Source organism: Tamandua tetradactyla, chromosome X (assembly GCF_023851605.1).
Source record: "Tamandua tetradactyla isolate mTamTet1 chromosome X, mTamTet1.pri, whole genome shotgun sequence".
Lineage (NCBI taxonomy): Eukaryota > Metazoa > Chordata > Mammalia > Pilosa > Myrmecophagidae > Tamandua > Tamandua tetradactyla.
This window is the reverse complement of record NC_135353.1, coordinates 149,566,317-149,587,747: the sequence shown is the minus strand read 5'-3', so window position 1 is coordinate 149,587,747 and position 21,431 is coordinate 149,566,317. Positions and strand designations below refer to the sequence as shown.

The 21,431-nt window shown below is 37.0% G+C and overlaps 1 protein-coding gene across 5 annotated transcripts in view; it reads right to left on the bottom strand.

Annotated features, from left to right (window-relative positions):
• Positions 1 to 21,431, bottom strand: part of PCYT1B (phosphate cytidylyltransferase 1B, choline) — a 159,314-nt gene that overhangs the window by 77,125 nt on the left and 60,758 nt on the right. For 4 of the 5 annotated variants that reach the window (XM_077144971.1, XM_077144970.1, XM_077144973.1 and 1 more), the window contains exon 3: positions 9,826 to 9,942. In XM_077144971.1, the coding sequence (XP_077001086.1) occupies positions 9,826 to 9,942 (117 nt within the window). Of the gene's footprint in view, positions 1 to 9,825; positions 9,943 to 10,271; positions 10,363 to 21,431 lie in introns of those variants that run through there. The other variant, XM_077144974.1, reaches the window with a different exon arrangement.

The following is a 21,431-nucleotide window of genomic DNA, read 5'->3' as shown; positions in this document are numbered from 1 at the left end:
ATATACTTGTGGTCAGTGAGAGGGAGAGGTAAGGGGTATGGGATGTATGAATTCTTTTGTCTTTCTATCTCTGGAGTGATGCAAATGTTCTAAAGATGATCATGGTGATGAATGCACAACCATTTGATGATATTGTAAGCCATTGATTGTATACTTTAGATGGACTGTATGTGTGTGTTAAGGTATTGCAATAAAAATATTAAAAAAAAATACTACCTGATGCTGGAGCCTGGCTCATCCAGAGAGTTATGTCCCACATTGCCAGGGAGATTTACACCCCTTGTAGTCATGTCCCATGTAGTGGCGGGGAAGGCAGTGAGTTTATCCACCGAGTTGGCTTAGAGAGAGAGGTCACATCTGAGCAACAAAAGAGGTTCTCCAGGAGTGGCCCTTAGGCCTAATTTTAAGTGGGCTTAGCCTATCCTTTGCAGAAATAAGTTTCATAGGTAAAAACCCCAAGATTGAAGGCCCAGCCTATTGAATTGGTTGTCTCCACTGCTTGTGAAAATATCAGAAATTCTCCAGATGGGGGAGTTGCATATTTCCTCCTTTCTCCCCAGTCCCTCCAAGGGTACTTTGCAAATACTTCTTTATTCACTGTCCCAATTATTCTGGGATATATTGGGGTATCACACTAATCTGGACAAACCAACAAAATCTCACACCCTATTCAAGATTCCATGTACCCACGGTGTTCAACTAAACTGACCATACAAGTTAAATTATGAAATGTACTACCCAAAATATAAATTCTGCACAAAATGAACATCTCTTCCTTTAGTCTCACACACAAGTTGAAGTTTTAAAATATGGATGAATATCGTCCTTTACCCTGTATTCTGATTTACCTTAGTCCCATCCAGATCAGCTTCATTCATATCTCTATTCGAAGTCTGATCACTTCATAAACTCTCTCTTGCAGAAGCTAAGAAGCTCAAGTTCCTAGTAGGCAGCCTGCATTGCTGCCCAAAGCCACAGCTCCTTGTGGGGAGTTCTATGAGGAGAAGGACAAAGAGATAGAAGATTCCCTCCAAATAGGGAAGAGGCCAAAAAGTCTGTGGATCTCAAAGAGCAGCAGGAGCCAGTGGTAGAACTTAAAGAGGGATCAGGATATGGTGTGCTAGGCACTAGGGGTCTCTCCTGGGCACAGACTGTGGATGACTAGCCTGCAAAGGCACAATGGATCCACCCTTCTAACAATTATTGGACTCAGATGGGGAGGGCAGTACAAAAACCATGATGGGTTATCTCCCTATTCCTTATTATTGACAGCCCTTCCAGCATGGAAAAGTTAGAATGGGCATAGCCCAAATACCCCTAAAGAGTGGGAGAAAGATTAAAGCTGATAGTGGAGTTACACAAAAAAGGTAGGATTTAACAAATGAGTATGAATGCTGAATCATCATATTGATATTGCTTTTAGTCACCAGTATCTTAGAGCAGCTAGAAGTAAAAACCTAAAATTGTGGAATTGTAACCCATATCAAACTCTGACATTGGTTCTACAACTAATTGTCACACTGTGCTTTGAAATTTATTGCTTTTTTGTATACATGTTATTTTTCACAATGTTCTAGAGCAGCTAGAAGGAAAAATCTGAGAGGATAGTCTGGTAGCCCATGACAAACTCTGGGATCTGTCCTATAGCTACTTGTTGAAGAATGCTTTGAAAACTATTGCTTTTTTCTCTTTGCTTTTTATATATGTTATATTATGCAATAAAAAAAATTAAAAAAAAAAACATGATGGGCTAAAAACTGGAAGCCCCCTCCCATTTCTGTAAACATGTTGGATACTTGTTTGACTCTGGGGAGGTGAAGCAAGCCCATTAATGACTAAGATTGAATGTCCCACCAGCCAGGCAGGATAGAGTCTCACAGGAATATTTAATTTGAATTAAAATACAATAAAGACAGATAATAGATAACAGGCTTCCAGGGGCTGGGGTGGGGTGAGGGTGTAGAGTTTCCATTTGAGATGATGAAAAAGTTGGGGTAATGAATGTTGGTGATGGTAGCACAATTTTGTGACAATAACACCACTGAATCGTACACTTGAAAGTGGTTAAAATGCGAACTTTTGAGTTGTATATATGATACTACAATAAAAAAGTTAAAAAAAATTCCTTCAAGCATAAACCCAAGGTTCTGGACTAATATTCATATCTTCAATAGTAGTAGTATGTTTGTTGTTACTTCTTATTTCCCTCCAGTGGGTGGCAGAGGTGAGTATTCAGTGACTCTTATTCTTAAACTGTTTCAGATCCAGATCATCTCTCCCATCAAGGTCTCAACCAGGTACCTGTCCATACACGTACCCAGATCAGAGTTTCAGAAGCAAAGCCCTACTCCTTCCAGTGCAATCCCTACCCAAAGATGGAAGAGGGCCCACAATTCATCCGTCAGGCTCTTTCAACTCATTATTTAAATGTTTCATTGCCAACTGCACACTACTGTCAAGAGACAGTCTTGCAGCCAGCATGGAATAACTATTCTTGAAGGTCTATGTGGTAGTTTAAAGTTATTATGTACCCCAGAAAAGACCATGTTCTTTTAACCCACTCCTGGGGGTGCAGACCTGTCGTAGATAGGACCTTCTGATTAAGTTATTTCAATTAAGATGTGGCCCACCTCATTCAAGGTGGGTCTTAATCCTCTTACAGGAGTCTTTTACAAGAGGATAAAACACATACAGAAGCAAAGAGGTGAAATTCATGATGCAAATATTCTAAGAAATGATCATGATAATGAATATGCAACTATGTGATGATATTGTAAATTGCTGATTATATATGTAGAATGGAACGTTAAGATGTAGAATGGATAAGTTAAGAATGTTTGTGTTTGTTGTTATATTTTTTTAAAAATTTAAAAATTAATAAAAAAAGAAAAAAAAACACCAAAAAAACAAAGAACAAACAAAACAAAAAAAGAGGTGAAATTCAGAGAAACACCCAGAGGAATGTAGAGGAAAAGTTACAGAAGGAGAAGCCCAAAACAGAAACAACGAAACCTGGGACAGAAGGACCAGCAGACGTGACCATGTGCCTTGCTGTCTCACAGAGGAGCCCAAGCTTGCTGGCAACTAGTCGTCAGAGAAGGTAGTATCCTGTTGATGCCTTTGTTTGGACATTTCCATGGTCTTAGAATTGTAAATTTGTAAGCTTATAAATCCCCATTGTAAAAGCCAACCCATTTCTGGTATATTGCCTTCCAACAGCTTTAACAAACTGAAACCATTTCCCTACCTTTTCTTCAGAATAGAATTGTCTGCCATTAAGTTGGTTTGTGATACTGAAGAAAGACAGTCTAAGGCAAAGATCTTCCAACTAGGGTACACAAACCCCTGGGGATACACGAAGACTTTTAGAGAAGTATTCAAGCACAAATAGTTTTAAAGGAATCAATTTCCAGGTGTTCAACTTCCAAGGTACCCTTTCCTAAAATTAATGGGCTTGAGAAAGTCTGTGTCCAAAACTACTCTTACCCCACTTTACTAAAGAAAAGCACCACTCCAAACCTTACTATATTGCATTGCAAGGGGTGAAAAGTTAAGTGTCCAGCTAAACAAAACAGAAACCTCATTTAATGACTATTCAAAGCACAGGACCCTATAAAACCTTCTTATTTTTCCATGTCTTACACACATTAATGTTATGGGGGAATCCTGATGTTAGAAAACTAACTATGGCAAAGGAGGAATGAAGCAACTTTTTGCCCAACAATTTTTGCCTTTTCCTTCTCCTCACTATTGACAAGGAACACACGGATTTTGAGGGATAAGACCCAGGAATTCAAAGCAGAAGGAGCATTGGAAAGAAATTCTGAATGCCAAATGTGGCTTTTTCATGTAGTTAAGAGTAAGCATTTTTCCAGCTATTGTTAAAACGCATATTAAATCCTAAAAATGGCTTTTCTCTTATAGCTAAGAGTAAGCATTTTTTTTTCCCAGCTATTCATTTCAAAATCACGTCAAAAAGCCAAAGCTGTATAAGCTGGTACCACCGCATCTTAGAAATATAAGTGGAATACTATCTGGAGTTATCAAAATCTTCAGTATATATTGGTATAAACATATGGATAAAATATTTATATTATCTTTTTCATATTTCAAATGCTTTACTTAAAAAGGAAGTTCAAAAACCATTTATCAACTCATCACACAATATTTATTCCATTTACAGATAATCTCTGTCTTATTTCATCTTATAAAATGCTTTTTTCTGTCTCCTCATAATAAAAATAAAATTATATGCTATCAGGCCAATCACTTTTTAACAATAAATGACCTTTTATATCACTAAATACATAGGAAAAGTTTAGCTGTGATACGTAATAAATATAATTACATGATTTCTGATTTTTATATTTGATTTTATTTCCAAGAGCCAAACACTAGAATTTGATATATACATCAATATTTAGAGAAGGAATAGCATGTCTTTTAATCATATTCTCATTTTAAATATCTTAAAATTTTATCTGTAAGTTATAATACATTACTAAAAATTAAGCACATTGATTTATTGTTTTGTTTATAACATATTAGCTCTACATCATTTTAATCTTCACAACTGATACTATTTTAAACAATGAATATAATTTATGCATTATATAAATCTATTTCTCAGTGGTTTTTATAAAGCTTCTGGAAACACATTAATACAATTATTTGAACTGAAAAGTGAACTCAGACTTCTTTTAAATTCCTAAGTTTTTAGTAAGTTTGACAATGAGGACTGGCTTTGTCAATTAGGTTAGATGGTGTTTCCTACAAATTCAGTAAGCTAAGATTACAGCTCCAAAGTTTTGTTTTTTAAAAAAAAGTTTAAAGCACATGATAAAAGCATTTTATCAACAATTATTATGTTGGCAATGGTGTAATGAAATTACCAACATACCCTTTTCCCAATCTTTTCTGAGTGTATCTTGTCGAATAAGTTTCTTTCAAGTAAAAGAGTAAGAGTTATAATTAAGAGTCATTTGATAAGTCCTGGTAAAGCCTTTTTGATATATTTCCCAGAAAGGGAAAAAGGGAATGATTCTAATGGTTGGTAAGAAATCCTTTGCAGGTCATTTGTAACCCACTGCTTCTAACAGATTTGAAGAAGGAACTTAACAAATTGTCACTTGATAGATCATTAAAAGTTATTTTTAATCCCGGGATGAGCTGGGACCAGGCATCAAGGGATTGAAAAAATCTTGACCAAAAGGGGGAAGAGAAATGAGACAAAATAAAGCATCAGTGGCTGAGAGGTTTCAGAGTTGAGAGGTTATCCTGGAGTTTATTCTTACGCATTATATAGATATCCCTTTTTAGTTTAAGGTGTATTGGAGTGGCTAGAGGGAAGTACCTGAAAATGTAGAGTTGTGTTCCAGTAGCCATGTTTCTTTTGTTTTGTTTTCCATGTTTCTTGAACACTGTATAATTGATTGTATAATTTTACAATGTGACTGTGTGATTTTGAAAGCCTTGTGTCTGATATTTCTTTTATCCAGAGTATGGACAGATGAATAAAAAATATGGATAAAAATAAACAGATAATAGGGGGAACAAAGGTTAAAATAAATTGGGTAGATGGAAACATAAGTGGTCAGTGAGAGGGAGGGGAAAGGGTATGGTATATATGAGCTTTTTCTTTTTCATTTGTTATGTTTTTACAATAAAAATATTAAAATCAGAAAAAAAGTTATTTTTGATGACAATACTAAGAAATTATTTTTGTGATTTTTGACACTTAACTTAAAAGGAATTCAAAGGTTTGAGTGGCATCACTATAACAAAACTCCGTGTGTCCCCACCTACATATATACTTGTATGAACAAAATATTTCAGCACTATAAATGAAATCAGAAAGAAAGATAGATGATAAAGACTGAGATAGTATAATCTAGGAAATGCCTAGAGTGTATAATAATAGTGACTAAATGTACAAATTTTAAAAATGTTTTTGCATGCAGAAGAACATAGGAATGTCATTACTGCAGGGTGCTGAAAATAGATGGTAATTAATATTTTAAAATGTCAACTTATGTGTGAGATTAAAGCAAAAAATGTTTATTTGGTATAAAATTTATATTTTGACTAAGCATTTCTTAATATAACTTATGTAGATGGCTTGGTTGAACACCGTGAGTGCTTGGAATCTTGGGTAGGACATGAGATTTTGTTGGTTTGTCCAGAGTGATGCCCTGATGAATCCCGGAGTGATTTGATCAGTGAGTGGAAAAGTATTTGCAAGCCCCCTTCGGGGAATGGTGAGAATGGGGAAAAATTCAATTTCCCCAGGTTGAATTCTTGATATTCTCACAAGCAGTGTAGACAACCAAAGCTATAGGCTGAGCCCCAGTCTTGGGGTTTGTTCATATGAAACTTAACCCCACAAAGGATAGGCCAAGTCTACTTAAAATTTAGGCCTAAGAGTCACCCCCAAGAGAGCCTCTTTTGTTGCTCAGATGTGGCCTCTCTCTCCAGCCAACACATCAAGCAAACTCACCGCCCTCCCCCTGTCTAAGTGGGACATGACTCCCAGGGGTGTGGACCTTCCTGGCAACGTGAGACAGAAATCCTATAATGAGCTGAGACTCAGCAGCAAGGGATTGAGAAAAACCCTAGAATGAGCTGAGACTCAGCATCAAGGGATTGAGAAAACCTTCTTGACCAAAAGGGGAAAGAGTGAAATGAGACAAAGTGTCAATGGCTGAGAGATTCCAAAGAGAGTCGACAGGTTATCCAGGACGTTAGTCTTACACATTGAATAGATATCACCTTGTTATTCAAGATGTAAGGGAGAGGCTAGAGGGACCTGCCTGAAAATGTAGAGCTGTGTTCCAGTAGCCATGTTTCTTGAGGATGATTGTATAATGATATAGCTTTCACAATGTGGTATGTGATTGTGAAAACCTTGTGTCTGATGCTCCTTTTATGTACCTTGTCAACAGATGAGTAAAACATATGGAATAAAAATAAATGATGGGGGAACAAATGTTAAAATAAATTTAGTAGATTGAAATGCTAGTGATTAATGAAAGGGAGGGGTAAGGGGTATGGTACGTATAATCTTTTTTTTTCTGTTATTTTATTTCTTTTGCTGAATAGATGTAAATGTTCGAAGAAATGATGAATATGCAACTATGTGATGATATTGAGAATTACTGATTATATATGTAGAACAGAATGATATGTTAATGTTTTTGCTTGTTGTTAATTTTTTAATAAATAAATAAAAATATTTCAGCACTTACATGTAAAACAAGGAACAGGAAGATAATCCACATTAAACTTTGTCACATTCCAGCAATAAGTTATATTTATCTACAAACACATCCACAAATAATGAGATCCCATTTGTCTCATTAAGAGATACATTGCTAATCAAATTCATGTTTACATATAGTAATTATTTATCAAAATTTGCCTACAACCCATAGGATTTCTGAATGACCCTGCAGAATTATGGAAAATCATTTGCACCTAGAACCTAACATTTTACATACAATCACAAAGTATTTAGGGAACAGCTGTGACAGACGCTGAATTTTGGAGGAGGGCAACTGTTGTGTTCATCAAAGGAACATGGCATTTTGTTTTTTTCATAATTTTCCCAAAAGATGTTCACTGCTTGGGAAATCACATTCCAAAAAACACACCAATCCTGGGGCTTGAGTGCCACAGCCCGTAGCAGGAAGTTGGAGACTCCTTTTAACAGACTCAGAATCAAATATTATTAAACCAATATTGGAGTGGAGAACTGACTGGTAAGTTGGAATTTGCTTCAAAATAAAATCTTTTAAGAGCAGCATATGAAATATAAGATGCCACTGAATTTTAATGATAAATGGGCTGAAAAATATTCCATGGTACAGCCATCCCATACATAAGAGAATGACAATGATAAGACGTCTATGCAGAAAATAACAATTGAAATTCTTTATTATTGTTTCTGTTGCCCATAGATTTTATTCATACTGTCGAGTGTCCCCAGAAGTCTACGTACTGCTTCCTTATAGTCTTGTGTAGTATTTTCATTTCCCATCCATACTTTAGCCTCTGTTACCTACTGAAGGACATGGTCTCCATGGTCCATATGTTTACAAAGTGAACACATGCCTCAAGATGTGGTGGGATTTCAAGAGGAAAAAAGTGTTTTGTGATACTTTCTCTTTACCCCATCCCACGTCATACCATGGCAAGTTATCCTGGCCCAGCTCATTTGTGAGAATATCACATTTTCTTATTTTCTACACATTGAAGATCTATGGATGATCACGGCATGTTATTCTTCCTTCAATTAAGGTAACTCTCCTATTTTTCTGATCATATACAAGTGAAATTGGTTCTATCTCTTCGTGTCAGTTTTATTTTAGGGTCTCTCCAACTTCTCTGCCCTTTTCTTTTCCCAAACTTGTCTGAAATGGCTTCTGAGATTATTTTTCTTAATTCCAAGCTTATTCGTTATAAACAGAGACAAGCATCACCTTATACTATAGTTTCATCTGAACATTTACGTATTTAAATACATATTATTTTACTATAAATTTCCTTCCACTCATTTTTCCATTACATCACTTAAAGTATTACCTACTCATTTTTTAGTTACGTGTGAGGATATCTTGTTTCAGCTACCTCAGTGAGTGGTAGAAGTGCCATTAAACACACTGGCACAACTGGCTAAGTTGCCACTTTCAATATAGCTGTGTATGAAGGGGCTTTGGGTCCAACAGAGTTGAGAACCAGGGATCTGTGGATATGTTAGTTTTAAGCATTACCTGTGAACTAAGTGAAACCACCACCTCACTCTGCATGCCTGAGGTATCTGGTAACATGCTCTTAGCTTCCATGGAGGACCCATGCAAGTGACAGCCATAGATGGGACATTCGCTTTTCTTTGTAAATCTACTACAGAAGATAAGCAGCAACCCTAGGAAACACTTGTCTCAGAACCCAGCACACAAGAAGGTTCCTCCTCAAATGCATCAGCTCCTTGCACTTGAGAGTGATGTAATGACCCTGTGGCCCACTTACCATGGTTGCTCATAAATTCAGGACTCCTTGTGAGAGTTTTCCTCCTCCTCTTTTACTTTAATTCTTGGCTCCACATCAATTTTTCTGATTATCAAAGCAGCTGTGTTTTTATGGAACACCCCCTCACAGACAAAACTTCACCTTTTGCCTCTACATTATCATATTCCAAAGGAGGAAAATTTCACTCTGCAGCAAACTACCCTTCCCTCTCCTCAAACTTATGAGGTAAGTCAGTCCCTTCATTGTGAATCAAGATGACCCGACTACATGAAATATCCATTTCTTTAAAGTGCTACACATAAATTCAATTAATTGGGAGTGTGAGAAGCCACAACTTTCAGTACAAAATCGTCCTAACTGCTGTGGTTCATGCAAAGGAAATAGACAATAATCTTGCTTGCCTTTTAATTATCCTGAACCCTTCGGCTCCCAGAGATTTAAACTCAGAATAATACTGCTTTTCTCCTAACCCTCTCGAAAATTTTAAAAACATAAATTGGATCATGCCTCACACACACAAGGAGAAAGGCATTAATGGACAACATGAAGCAGTTAACCCCTGGTGATATTATTAGTCTCTCTGTTTCTGAGGATCAGTGGTGTACTTTGCCATGATATAATTTCCCTTATGGTTTTTTAAATGTCATTTTAAATTTCGGGCAGTGAGCAAGTGAGCCAATATGGGCTGAACTGAAAACATTAACAATTTGAGGGTTTAAAGATGGAATGCAGAGGGGGGGCCCTTTTCAGGAAGCAGATTATAAAGGAGTTTTCCAGATAGAGAGAAAATACACTTCTTACCTCCTACCAACAAGTAGCTGTTGGGGAACAGTGTTTTTGCTTGCATCAGTGCCCTTGCATGACCGGAATGAAAGAGGTCAAATATTCCATCTGCATATACTCTGACAGGCCTGTCAACTGTGGAAGAAAGAAAACAATATCAACAGGACAGCAGAATAAGGAATCCCAGTTACCTGTTTCTTCTATCAGTACAGCACTGTAAGAAAGTTTATCCAGATAAGACACGATCTCTATGTATTAACAGTTTCATTTCAGTGCATTAATTTTTTTTTTTTTTGCATGGACAGGTACCAGGAATCGAACCTGGGTCTCCAGCATGGCAGGCAAGAACTCTGCCTGTAAATTAATTTTTAAAAGAGGTTCTTCTGAGGTCATCAAAGCAGAGTAAATCATATATATATATATATATATATATATAACAAAATTCCAATCAAACCGAAACGTGCCTTTTTAGCGAACAGGAAAGACAAATACAGGGCTTTGGGGAGTGTCTGAGCTGGCAGATTCAGACAGACCAGACATAACCAAAGAGGTGACAGAACCAGCCCAGCAGGAATATCAAGGCAGGAGTAGCTAAGGAAGTCGGAAGAAAAGACAAATAACTTCATCCTTGTGTTTGGCAACCTTGAATGAAGACCCCCAAGTGCCCAACGGCAGAGGGGTTCCTGGGATCTGCTCATATTGCTCACAAGAGCCCACTGTATACCTTTCTTCCAAACTCCAAGCCTGAAATCAGCCACAGTAGGAATATTTACACAATGGAAATTGGCAGAAGCTATAAAGCAGGGCTTATTCCCCACCCCCTACCCCGGGCCGGTTGTTAAACATTTGTCACCATATCATGGTGCAAAGGTTACTCTCCAATTTCTTCCATAACTTAAGAAATGGGGGACACATGCCGCTAGGGACAAGAGTCAGGGAGCAAGAGTTGCACATGGGATGGGTACTCAGGGTTGGAGGTGAACACCCAACACCATAGTCCTTCCTAAGGAGAAAGATCCAGAGTGAAGAGGCCCCAACAGACACACAGTGCCAGTGGCATGCAGTGCCCTGGGCAGTGCCATCCCAAGAGGAAGAGGGACACACTTTACCACAGCCCCTTGGGAGTTAGAGGACCACTCTGGAATGGCGACACTGCAGGCTGACTCAGACTCAAGATTCATCCCCTTTAAATCTGAGACAGAGCTTAGGGGGTGGGGTGGGACATTGAAAGATTTCATCAATCTAGTAGATGAAGCAAGTGACAAGATTATTCTTTTTAACTTGGGGGTAGGTGAAAAAGGAGGTTGCAACCTAATAGTCTGGAATTTGCTTGTTACCTTTGCTGAAAATTTCCATTTATTTTTTCCAATTTTTACAACTTTCTGGACCTTTGACAAAAGTGGAAAGCAAAAATCCAAGAAGAGGATCCAAAAAGGGTAAGGTAGGAGAAATAAGTACTTTCCTATATCAAAGTGATCTTGCCCTAAAAGCCCCATCACCTCTTCTCCACTGTTACAAACCACAGAGAGATATTTTGTTCTTGTATTGAGAAGAAGGAAGGAGATGTATGTGGCCACAGCAGTGTTCTTAATAAAGGAAAATGATGACTACCAGTAAAACATGACAAACTAACAAATTCTGCAAATAAACTCACTTTAGTCCCCCATCCCCACACCCACCCCTATGTGAGACATGACTTCCAGGGATGAGTGTGGACTGGCATCATGAGAGTGACAATGCCTTCTTAAACAAAAAGGGGAAGGGAAGAGAAGTGAGACAAAATAAAGATGCAGTAAAATTTATGTTTTCAGTAGCACAACATCTAAATTAACCTATATGGTCAGCTTATTCAAACAACATAATTACATGGAAACCTGAATAGGGACTGAGAGCTTGCTGGTTTGTACAGCTTAACTGTGATGCCCTGATACATCCCAGAGTAATTTGAGCAGAAGATAAAAATTTATTTGCAAAGTCCCCTTGAAGAACTGGGGAAAACAGTGGAAATATTAAACTTTCCCATCTGGGGAATTCCTGATATTCTTGCAAGCACTGGGGACTGCCAAGTTGACTGCCAGGCCGTTGAGCTTGGGACATGACCTTATGAAACTTATTGCTGCAAAGGAGAAGCTAAGTCTACTTATGATTATGCCTAACAGTCACCCCCAGAGATCCTCTTTTCTTGCTCAGATGTGGCCTCTCTCTCTAAGCCAACTCCACAGATGAACTCACTGCCCTCCCCACTACATGGGATGCGACGCCCAAGGGTGTAAATCTCCCTGGCAACGTGGGACATGATCCCTGGGAATGAGCCTGGCCCTGGCATAGTGGGATTGAGAAAGCCTTCTTTACCAAAAGGGGTGAGAGAGAAATTAGATAAAATAAAGTTTCAGTGGCTAAGAGATTTCAAATAGAGCCTAGAGGTCATTATGGAGATCATTCTTATGCAGTATATAGATATCCCTTCTCAGTTTTTGGTGTATTGGAGTAACTTTAGGGAAATGCCTGATATTGTTTGAACTGTAATCCAATAACCTTAATTCTTGAAGATAACTGTATAACCACATAACTTTTAAGGTATGACCATGTGATTGTGAAAACCCTGTGATGGACACTCCCTTTATCGAGTATATGGACAGATGAGTAAGAAAATAAAGACAAAATATCAATAAATAATATGGGGCTGGGGTCAGGGGATGTTTTGGGTTTTCTTTTTAACTTTTACTTTTAATTTTTTGAAGTAATGAAAATGTTCAAAAATTGCTTGTGATGATGAATGCACAGCTATACGATGATACTGTGAACCACATACAAACTTCAGCCAGATATTGTAAATTGCCATTGTTTGCCAAGTCCCAAACAACAGTATTCCTGAAAATCCTAAAGAATACCCTGGGCTCTAAGACTCTATAAAAATTTTACCTGTTAAGTTCATTTTCTCAGAAACTTACAGCCTCCAGATCATTTCTATGCCAGATAAGCCCTGAAACTGAGAGGTATCAGTCACTCCAAGAACATCAACCAGTTTTCTTCCTCTACCCCGTAAGGCTAACACTCCTTTTCAGCATGAAGAAGTTAGAATAGTCATTGTCCAGATATCCATGAAGAGTGAGAGAACGATCAAATGAGAGGGAGAAAGCATAACTGAGAAGTTAGGATTTAACAAATGATTATGACTATTGATGCCTTATATATGTATTTCTTTTTAGTTTCTAGTGTATTAGAACAGCCAGATGGAAATATCTGAAATTGTTGAACTGTAATCCAGTAGCCTTGATCTTTCATAATGACTATATAATTACACAGCTTTCATCTTGTGACCATGTGATTGTAAAAACCTTATGATGGATACCCCCTTTATCTAGAGTAGGGGTAGATGAGTAATAAAATAAAGATATGCATGATAAAAACAATAATAGAGTGGAAATATGGGGGGAAAATACCCGTATGTAAACTATGAACAATAGGTAATAGTACCACTTAAATAATTTTTCATCAATTGTAACAAATTTAACTATTGTTAAAAAAAATAGAATTAGAAAAAAAGCACTATCATCAATTGTAATAAATTTTCCTTACCAATGCAAGCATTGGTAGTGGGGCAGCATATGGAAATCTGTATTTTATGCATGATTCTTCTATAAACCCACAACTTTTTTAACAAAAAATTTTTTAATAAAAATTTTTAAGTGGCAAACTGAACACACACATTGATCTCCACACCCTCCCCAAATTACAGAGAAACAGTTAAAAAGGTATAATCCAGGCGGGCCATGGTGGCTCAGCAGGCAGAGAGCTCACCTGCCATGCCAGAGACCCGGGTTCGATTCCCGGTGCCTGCCCATGTAGGAAAGAAAAAAAAAGGCATAATCCTCCAAGTACGGAGAAAACAAGAAAGACAATGAATGGCAGTGGATGAGGGTTGTCAACATTTTGGAAGTTGAGTGTCAAGTGGTGAGCACCAGTTACAAAGAGCAAGAACGAGGGGTGGGGACAGGTAGGCAAAGGGATTGCTAGGTTTTCTTTATAAGCCTAAGGTTCCTATTGACTTTTTAAACTAGGTTCTTGCAGTTCAAATACATTCCTGTGCTATATTGATTTTATTAAAAAAAATTGTTAAACAGAAAGTTACAAGCGTTAGAGAGGATGTGGAAAAAGAGGAACACTCATTCATTGCTGGTGGGAATGTAAAATGGTGCAGCCACTATGGAAGACAGTTTGGCAGTTCATCCTAGGAAGCTAAGTAAAGAATTACCATAGGACCCAGCAATCCCACTTCTATGTATACACCACCCCCCAAATTGAAAGCACAGACTCGAACAGATATTTGCACCCTGGTATTCACAGCAGCATTATTCACAATTGCCAAAAGTTAGAAGCAACCCAAGTGTCCGTCAACCGATGAATGGAAAAACAAAATGTAGATACAATGAAATGTTATTCAGCCATAAAAAGGAATGAGGTCCTGATAAATACGACAACATGGATGAATCCTGAAGACATCAGCTGAGCAAAATAAGCCAGACACAAAAGAACAATTACTGTATGATCTCACTGATAGGAAATAATTATAAGCAAACTCATTGAGTCAGAATCTGGAGAATAGATTATCAGGGGCTGGGCTGGGGGTAGCGAATGGAGAGTTAATGTTGTACAGAGTTTCTATTTGGGCTGAGAGTTAGAGTTTTAGTAATGGATGGTGGTGATGGTAGCACAACATTGTGCAGGTAATAAACAGCCCTGAATTACATATGTGAATGTGGTTAAAAGGGGAAATTTTAGGTTGTATATGTTACTAGAATAAAAACGTTAAAAAAAACCAGCACCGTACAACATAGTGAACACTATTATAAACAATGGATTATAATAGCACAGTTCGAAAAATGTTCTTTGATGAACTGTAACAAGTACATCACACTAATGCAAGATGTTAATAATAGGGTGGTATATGGGAACTCTGTATTTTATCTATTTTATGACTTTTCAATAAACCTACCACTTCTCTAATAAAATAATTTTAAAAAGAAATAAATCAACATGAGCTTCTCTTGATTTTTAAGGCTTAGATTTTAAATTGTGATTATTTCTTGATATAGTACAACCTCATTAATTTGGAACTTAAAGAAAAAGGATATTACATTAATAAATTCAGATGTTACAATATTTTTTAATAAATTAAATTTCTCTAATAGAAAAACAAGATAGGGAATTACAATTATTTCCAATTATATACCATTTTGAACAAACAGAGTTGCCTTTGCAGGATTAGACTGTATTCTAAATAAGGCACATTAAACAGAAAACGCTTTGAAATAACAAACCGTCTAATGAGGGATCCTTGGTTTCAATGCTCTTATTCAATTTGAATTCAATCAAGGAAAATTTGTTTTAAGATATGAACCCCAGGGGAAAGCAGATGGCAGTTCTGCAGAACTTTTTGTTATTGATTCAGAGGTGATCAAGAGAAATGAATTCAGGAAGCAGGGAGGAAAAAAGTAAAGGAAGATGACATAATTACTGAGAAAAAGGCCATTTAGTAAATCTTTGAGGAGTATTTGTGGAGTTGATTTTGCAATAAGCTCACTTTTAAAAATTGTAGTGTGTCAGCAGTTTCCAGACTGTGCGAAAAAAAAAAAAGAATCCAGCCTCTTCAACAAATAAACTTTTAAAAAAAAGAGAGAGAGAGAGAGAAAGAGAGAGATGGAAGGGGGACCTATAGATTAAAAGAGATTTAAAAGACACAGCAACCAAATGTAATGTGTGGACATTATTTGCATTGGGGTTAAAACAAACTACATTTTTAAAATGAGGACATAGAGCAGTGTGATGGTGGCTCAGTGGCAGAGTTCTCGCCTGCCATGCCAGAGACCCGGGTTCGAGTCCCAGTGCCTGCCTGTGCCAATAAATAAACAAATACATAAATAAATAAAATGAGGACATAAAACAAGTAGAAATTGGAACACTGGATATTTGATATTAAAGAATTAGTGTTAATTTCTTTAAGGTGAGATTACGCTATAGTGGTTTGGTTTAAAAAAGAGTCCTTATTTTTTAGACAGACATACAGAAATATTTATAGATGAAATGATAGGAAGTCTATAATTTTTTTCTAAATAATTTAGGAGAGGGCAGATGGGGGCATGTATGGGCCAAGACTGGTGGTTGTTGGGGATGGGTGACACATGTCAAGGATTCGTATATTGCTCTACTTTTGTGTAGGCCTGAAATTCTCTATAATAAAACTTATTTTTTAGTCGAATATGGCCTTTTTGTTAGTTTGTATGTCTATTTGTTTTAATCTTTTGTTTGAGATTTTCTGGACATCTTTTAAGGCACTTGGAGATTCTCGGGTACATCTATGTTGGGAAGTACTGGCCTGTGAAGCTGGAGCTTTGACAATGATCAGCTCAACTATTTCCTGGCGGTGTGCAGACTCTAAGATGGCTCTTAATGGTCCTCTCCTGCTGGCATTCACATTTTTGTGTAATTCCTTCCCCAAGAGTGTGGGTAGGACCTGTGACTTGCATCTAACCAACAGAATATGGCAAGGTGATGCATGTCACTGCCGTCACTATGCTGCGTGGTATAAAGCTCTGTATTGCTTGCAGACTCCCTCTCTTTCCTTGGTGGCTTTCAAGAAGCAAGCTGCCATGTTGTGAGGAGGACCCACGGAAGGGGGCACATGACAAGGAACTGTAAGCAGCATCTAGGGGCTCAGTGTGGCCTCTGTTCAACAACTAGCAAGAATCCAGGCCCTTGATCTGATAGTCACAAGGAAATAAATTCTGACAACCTGAGTGAGCTTGGAAGCACACCCCTCACAAAGCAAGTCTCCAGATGATAGCTAAGGCCTGGGTGATAACTTACACACAGCCTTGTGAGACCCTGAACAGAAAACTTAGCTGAGCTGGGCTCAGACTCCTGACCCATGAAGACTATGAAATAATGTGTGTGTGTTAATTTAAGCCACTATCTGTGGTAATTTGCTACGCATCATAGAAAATGAATACAATGGCAGTACAGTCTTTCTACCCACAGATAACTATAAATTTTTTAAAAAGTATTTGATGTGTAAAACATATGGATTGAAAATAAATAAATAATAGGGGGAACAAACGTTACAAAAAATTGAGTAGATTGAAATACTAGCCATCAATGAAAGGGAGTGGTAAGGGGTACAGAAAAAAATAGGGGAACAAAGGTTAAAATCTACTGGGTAGATGGAAATACTAGACGTCAATGAGAGGGAGGGGTAAGGGGTATGGTATGTATGAGTTTTTTCTTTTTTCTTTTATTTCTTTTTCTGGAGTGATGCAAATGGTCTAAAAAATGATCATGGTGAGGAATATACAACTATGTGATGATATTGTGAGCCATTGATTGTACACTATATATGGAATGTTTGTATGTTAAGAATGTTTGTGTTTGTATGTTGTTTTGGTTTGTTAATTTAAAAAATTATAAAAAAGAAAAGCAATAAGTCGGTGAGATCTGTGTAAAAAAAGAAAAGTATTTGAAATAAATTCCTGTTTATCCTGAATGGTCAGAATAAGGTATATCAGGTAAATGTGATCTTCTAATAAAATGCATGTTTATATACAACACATTGACAACTGTGTTTCAAATCATTTACATATAATAAATTATGCATACATGAAAATGATGCTGAATACTTGCTGCAGATCATGGACATGAATAGGGAGCAGGGTACAAATATTGTGGGGGAAATCTGATTAGTCTAGCTTCTTGGGTTTTACTTTCCAAATTATTTTAAGTCATTCAACACAAATAATGGAATTGTGAAGGGGACTATGCTAACCTCACATCATATACCCAAAATTAATTCAATATGTATCAGAGACCTCAAGGTAAGAGCTAAAATTGTAAAACTTCTAGAAGAAAACAAGAGAAAACCTTAGTGACCTTGGGTTTGGCAAAAATGTCTGAAATAGGGCCCCCAAAAGGACAAAACTATAAAACAAAATTGATAAACTGAACTTTTTCAAAACTTAAAGATGTTTACTCTTCACAAGATATTTTTACAAAAATGAAAAGACGAGTCGAACTAGGAGAAACTATTCGCAAAAATATATATCTGGTATAGCACGAATACATAAAGAACTCTTAAAACTCAACAATAGACAACTCATTAAAAAGGAGGACAAATATTTGAAAACATTTCATCAAGGGAAATTAATATATAGATAGCAAATAAGCATGTGAAAAGATGTTCAACATCATAGTCATTAAGTAAATTCAAATTGAAACCACAACGAGACACCACTTTACACCCACTAGAGTGACTAAAATTTAAAAATATATATTGACCAAACCAAGTGTCAGTGAGGACATTGAGCAACTGGAACTTTCATACACTCCTGGTAAGAATGTAAAATGGTACATTCACTTTGGAAAATAGCTTGATAGTTGATTGAAAAGTTAAACATACAGCTACCATGTGGCCAGACAGGAGACAGGTGCCAATTCCATTATATTCACATTATTGTGGGGCATGTTATCATGGTGTTTACTAGTATTTGCTTCATATTCAGGCAATAGAAAGGTGATTATTCAACTTTGATTATGGCTATTAACAACCTACATTTCAACAGTGCCTTAAAAATACATATAATTTATAAAGTACATATGATATTTCACTTAATCCTTGCACCAATTCTATGAGGTAGGTAGTGAAAAATAGACTTATTATTCCCATTTTAGAGAGGGGCAAAGGAGGTTAAAGAAAGTCAAGCACTTTACCCAATATCATATACTTCACCCAATATCATACAACCAACGTCAAAGAGCTAAGAAACGTTAACAGAGCTTGTCTTTACCTCTCTTGTAATATATACCCCAGCCCCTGTTTGGACAGACTTAAGCATGTGAAACATATTATAGACAATTATATTAAGTCATAAAATATGGCTAGTGAGTTTATAAAACATACTTCTTGTTATTCACTTCGGTATAAATTAGTTTACAATGAATTTATTAATGGTTTTCCCTTTTCCTTTCTGGCCTTAAAGTTGGTTCTTTTATTTCACAATAGAAAAGCTCGGGGTAACTTTTGCTTTATGAGACAGCAGGATGCCATTTTTCAGTCCTCTGCAGTGACAAAATAAAATGCTTTTCACAATTTCTGAACCTAAGCACAACCCCAAACTTGTTTGCTTGACACTAGTGGAACCATTAATGATTTCTTCATATTTTTCTACCTTTCCAATGTATATTTTAAACTCCTTCCCAGTTATTGTTCCTGGGTCATCCCTTCAAAGTTTACTTTCGCATATATATTCATGGTTAACGTAGCAATAGTAATATTATTTCACCATTTGTCTCCCAATGCCCTGACACAAGGAGGGATTATCATAATAAATGGGTTGTGTTCAGTCTAGTGAATAAGGTGGGAAAAAAAAAGATGTGGCTATGATGGCAGGGTCACTTTTGTAAGGCACACCCAGTTGTCACTCTAGATACTACCAATGCCTCATACCTCCACAACTCTATACATGAACACCTTCTCCCTCAGTACTACAATGTATATGGAAACCCAGAGAACCAAAAGCAAAAGAAGGACTGGAGGTTCTGGGCAGGGATTAAAGTGGAAAATAAAAGAGAAAGAAATAACTTGATACATGGCAGAACCAAAGTCCACATAAATAACTAGAAGAACTAAGAATTCACTGGAAACATTTTCAACAAAATGCTGTGGGAAAGCAGTCAATTTGTGGCTGCCCAGGGCAAGAGTTTGTTGGCTGTGGAACATATAGCCCAGGACTGTGAGAAAACTGCTTCCTAGGAAAGCATGGATATTCATTTACATGGATATTCATATCCATGTAAATAGGGTAATTCCTGGGACCAAGACAGAGAGGCCCCTATACTTTGGCCTCAAAGCTATCCTCTAAGCTTGTTGTTTGGCTAAGCCCTGAAAGAGAGCGCTCACATAGATCAATCTGCAAAGATTTGGAAAAGTGTTTTTTCCCCCCTCTTCTTAATTTTTTTTGTTAGCTCCTGGCATTCAAAAAAAGCTCTGTCAGCACTAGCTGGATACAAGCTTAAGAACAGATGTCTCAGAGTCTAAATTCCAGCAATAATGTTTTAAAATATCAAAATTTCCAGGTTTAAACAAGGATTACAAAACATACAAAGAAACAGGAGGCAATGGACTAGACAAAGGAGATGAAAGCATTAGAAACCATCAATGAGGAGGAGCAGACCAGGGACATACCAAGGACTTTTTAAAAAATGGTCCTAAATGTGCTCAAAGAGCTAAAGGAAAACATGAACAAGGAACTAAAGGAAATCAGAAAAATGATAAATGAACACAAAGAGAATATGAATATAGAAACAAAATTATGAAAAGGAAAAAAACACAGCTGAAGACCACAGTAACAGAAATTAAAAATTCCCTAGAGGGACACAATAGCAAATTGGAGCTGGCAGAAAAAAGAATCAATGAACCTGAAAATAAAGACAACTCAAATGATCAGTCTTAGGAGCAGAACGAAGAAATTTCAACAGAGCCTGAGGAACCTACGGGATACCATCAAGCAAACTCATATGTGCATTCAGGGAGTCCCAGAAGGAGGAGAAAGGAGAAAGGGACAGAAAGAATATTCAAAGAGATAAAGGCCGAAAACTTCCCCAATTTAATGAAAGACATGAATATATACATCTAACATGCTCAACAAGTTCCAAACTTGTTGGAACTGTTTTGCCTTTTGATGGAATGTTCAAGACAGTATCACAATTACCAAAAAGGTGGGTGCTTACTTCTCTTGACAATTACCAAACCCTTCAAAAAACAAGTAATGATATTTTTGCTTCTTAAATAATAGTCAAGCAGCAAGATTTTTTTTTAACTCTGAGCTTTACTAACAGCATGATTCTTCAACAGTTATAATATTTGGATGATCTCCTTGTCACTCCCTCCAACCACTGTGAACTGTTTCTCTTAAGCAGTGGTTTTCCAAGCATGGTCCCAGGACCAACAATATCAATATCACTGGGGAACTTACTAGAAATGCAAATTCTGGGGTCCCACCCCAGATCTACTGAATCAGAAACTCTGGGCATGGAACTGATCAGTCTGTATTTTAACAAACCCTCCAGGTGACTCTAAGCACAATAAAGTTTGAGAAACACCACTCTAATATAACAACAGTTATCAGAGAGTGGCCTAAAACCAATGTGTGTCTTCCAGGTAATCAAAGAATTAACTTCTTATCACATCTTAACACTGATGTTCAAAGTTCTAAATCAAGAAATTATTCACAGAAATTTCCCCAGCCAGGAGCCCCTCAACATCACAAATTCTCTTGGATAACTTCCCAGTGCCACCACTTAAGAGGCGGAGAATTTCTCTTCTAAAGACCAGGAGTCTACCTTTGCTCCATTTCTATCCTCCTGCAGTGACCCAAGTTGTCCAGAGCCCACCACACAGCTATTTCAAAACACACCATCATTTTATTCTAGCTTGATTTTCAGAGTTTAAATTTCTTGGGGGTTAGACAACATGCAGGTATCCAATCTCACCTAATTAGTTCGATGCTTCAAAACATCAGACCAGATTATACTTCTCTCCATTTCCAGAGGACGAGCTTCTTTTCTTGTGTTAA